Raw genomic sequence first — 1,922 nt, forward strand, 5'->3', positions numbered from 1 at the left:
ATGTTTAATGTAAATGTTTCAAATTACAAAACCTGTAAACATAAAATTGATAAAGTACAAATGAAAATATAGTCTTTTTAAACTTTTGCAACCAGAAGCTGCGATCTTCATATTAGTGACAAACAATAACAGTAACAACTGCTCTTTTGACAAGTTTAAAGTTTCTTTAAAATACATTCAAAATGTTTAAAAATAAACTACAACAATTAATTTAAAGTACAAAGGAAAATATAGTCTTTTTAAACTTTTGCAACCAGAAGCTGCTCTTTTGACAAGTTTAAAGTTTCTTTAAAATACATTCAAAATGTTTAAAAATAAACTACAAAAAATAATTTAAAGTACAAAGGAAAATATAGTCTTTTTAAACTTTTGCAACCAGAAGCTGCTCTTCATATTAGTGACAAACAATAACAGTAACAACAGCTTTTTGACAAGTTTAAAGTTTCTTTAAAATACATTCAAAATGTTTAAAAATAAACTACAAAAAATAATTTAAAGTGCAAATTAAAATATTATTGTATCTGCAACTGTATTTGATAATGTTTAGAACTTTTAAAATATTACATGGTAAAAACAGAAGCTGCTCCTCATATTAGTGACAAACTTTGGTGTTTTTTGATGAGTTACTTTCATTTTTGCGTCTACATTTAATTTAAAATAAGTTTCCATTCTCAGCAGGTTTCTAAGGTTCTTCTTCTACATATTAAAAAGTTGTTAAACATCTGAGTGGTGCACTACTGCTACTAGTGGTGAGAAAGTGTATTGCACCTTATTCAAAATCAGTCCGGTGGCCCTCTGCMGCCCAAAGTTATAAACTGTTGTTCTTCTGAGGCCRTCAAGGTGGCGCTCTGGGCCGCGGCCCATGGGTTAAGAATCTCTGGTTTAGACAGAGATTAATCTAAAATAACCAACAAAGCCCTTAAAAGTTTAGTTTTTTATAGGTCATTATTGGATCAGACTGAGCAGTGATTTGTACTAATCGTCCTTTCCCAGTGCGTACCAGGTGGTGGTGGTGGAGGAYGATGGGTCCCGACAGGTGAGGAGGAGGGAGCTGGGCACCGTGGACTGTTTCCCTTCTCCAAACTCCCACAACGAGGCCCAGCTCAAAGGCTCCCCTCATTACTACACAGCTGAGCTGGCTCCCAGCAGTCTGCCGGAGGCCACGCCCTTCACCGTGGGCGACAATCACACCTACAACGGCTACTGGAACAGTCCTTTAGACCCCACCAAGAACTACCTGGTCTACTTCCAAGCCACCAGCAACTTCAGAGGGGTAGGAACCATTAACTTTGATCCTGCAGCTTCGGCACAACTTTACCTACAGTCTCACAACCCAGATTTCCAGTTTAGATTCATACTCAGGTTGGGTAGCATTAGTCAGTTCCTGTTCATTTGGTGTTTTTTATTGGTTTCAATCCTGACTGTTAATAGCTGTGTTTCCATTGACCATGAAAATGCGCAAATTAGAATTTCGAAAATAAATTTTCTCAATGGAAACACGTCAATTTCGAAATAAATTGTGTTTTTCGACAAAATGTTTTTGCGCTAGGATGAGGTGGTTTTTCAGTCGTATCGAAATTTGTGTTTTTCGCAAAACTGCAATGGAAACACTTTATTACATCACAGGAGTCACGTGATCAACAACCGMCTGTTTCTACTGGTGAAAAAGACGATGATGAAGAAGATAACAGGAAGTAGAAGTAGTAGTAATATAACAGGAAGTAGAAGTAGTAGTAATATCACAGAAGTAGTATAAAATAGTAAACTCACCGACTACAATTTCCCAAAAACACAGCATACGTAGCCGCTCCCAAGTAGGGACTTGTCTCTGGAAAGCCTCGATAAAAGACGCCGACGCATCAAAACAACCTGAGAATATCTACACACACATACATTTAAACTCTTTATGAGCTGATATTGAC

General features: G+C 36.7%; 1 protein-coding gene across 1 annotated transcript in view; it reads left to right on the top strand.

Moving 5' to 3' along the window:
- Positions 1 to 1,922, top strand: part of LOC106533644 (receptor-type tyrosine-protein phosphatase U) — a gene marked incomplete at its 3' end in the record, with an annotated part of 95,638 nt that overhangs the window by 40,725 nt on the left and 52,991 nt on the right. Inside the window, 1 exon segment of the mRNA XM_014030042.1 lies at positions 994 to 1,273. Coding sequence (XP_013885496.1) covers positions 994 to 1,273 — 280 coding nt within the window.

Source organism: Austrofundulus limnaeus, unplaced genomic scaffold (genome assembly GCF_001266775.1).
Source record: "Austrofundulus limnaeus strain Quisiro unplaced genomic scaffold, Austrofundulus_limnaeus-1.0 Scaffold989, whole genome shotgun sequence".
Lineage (NCBI taxonomy): Eukaryota > Metazoa > Chordata > Actinopteri > Cyprinodontiformes > Rivulidae > Austrofundulus > Austrofundulus limnaeus.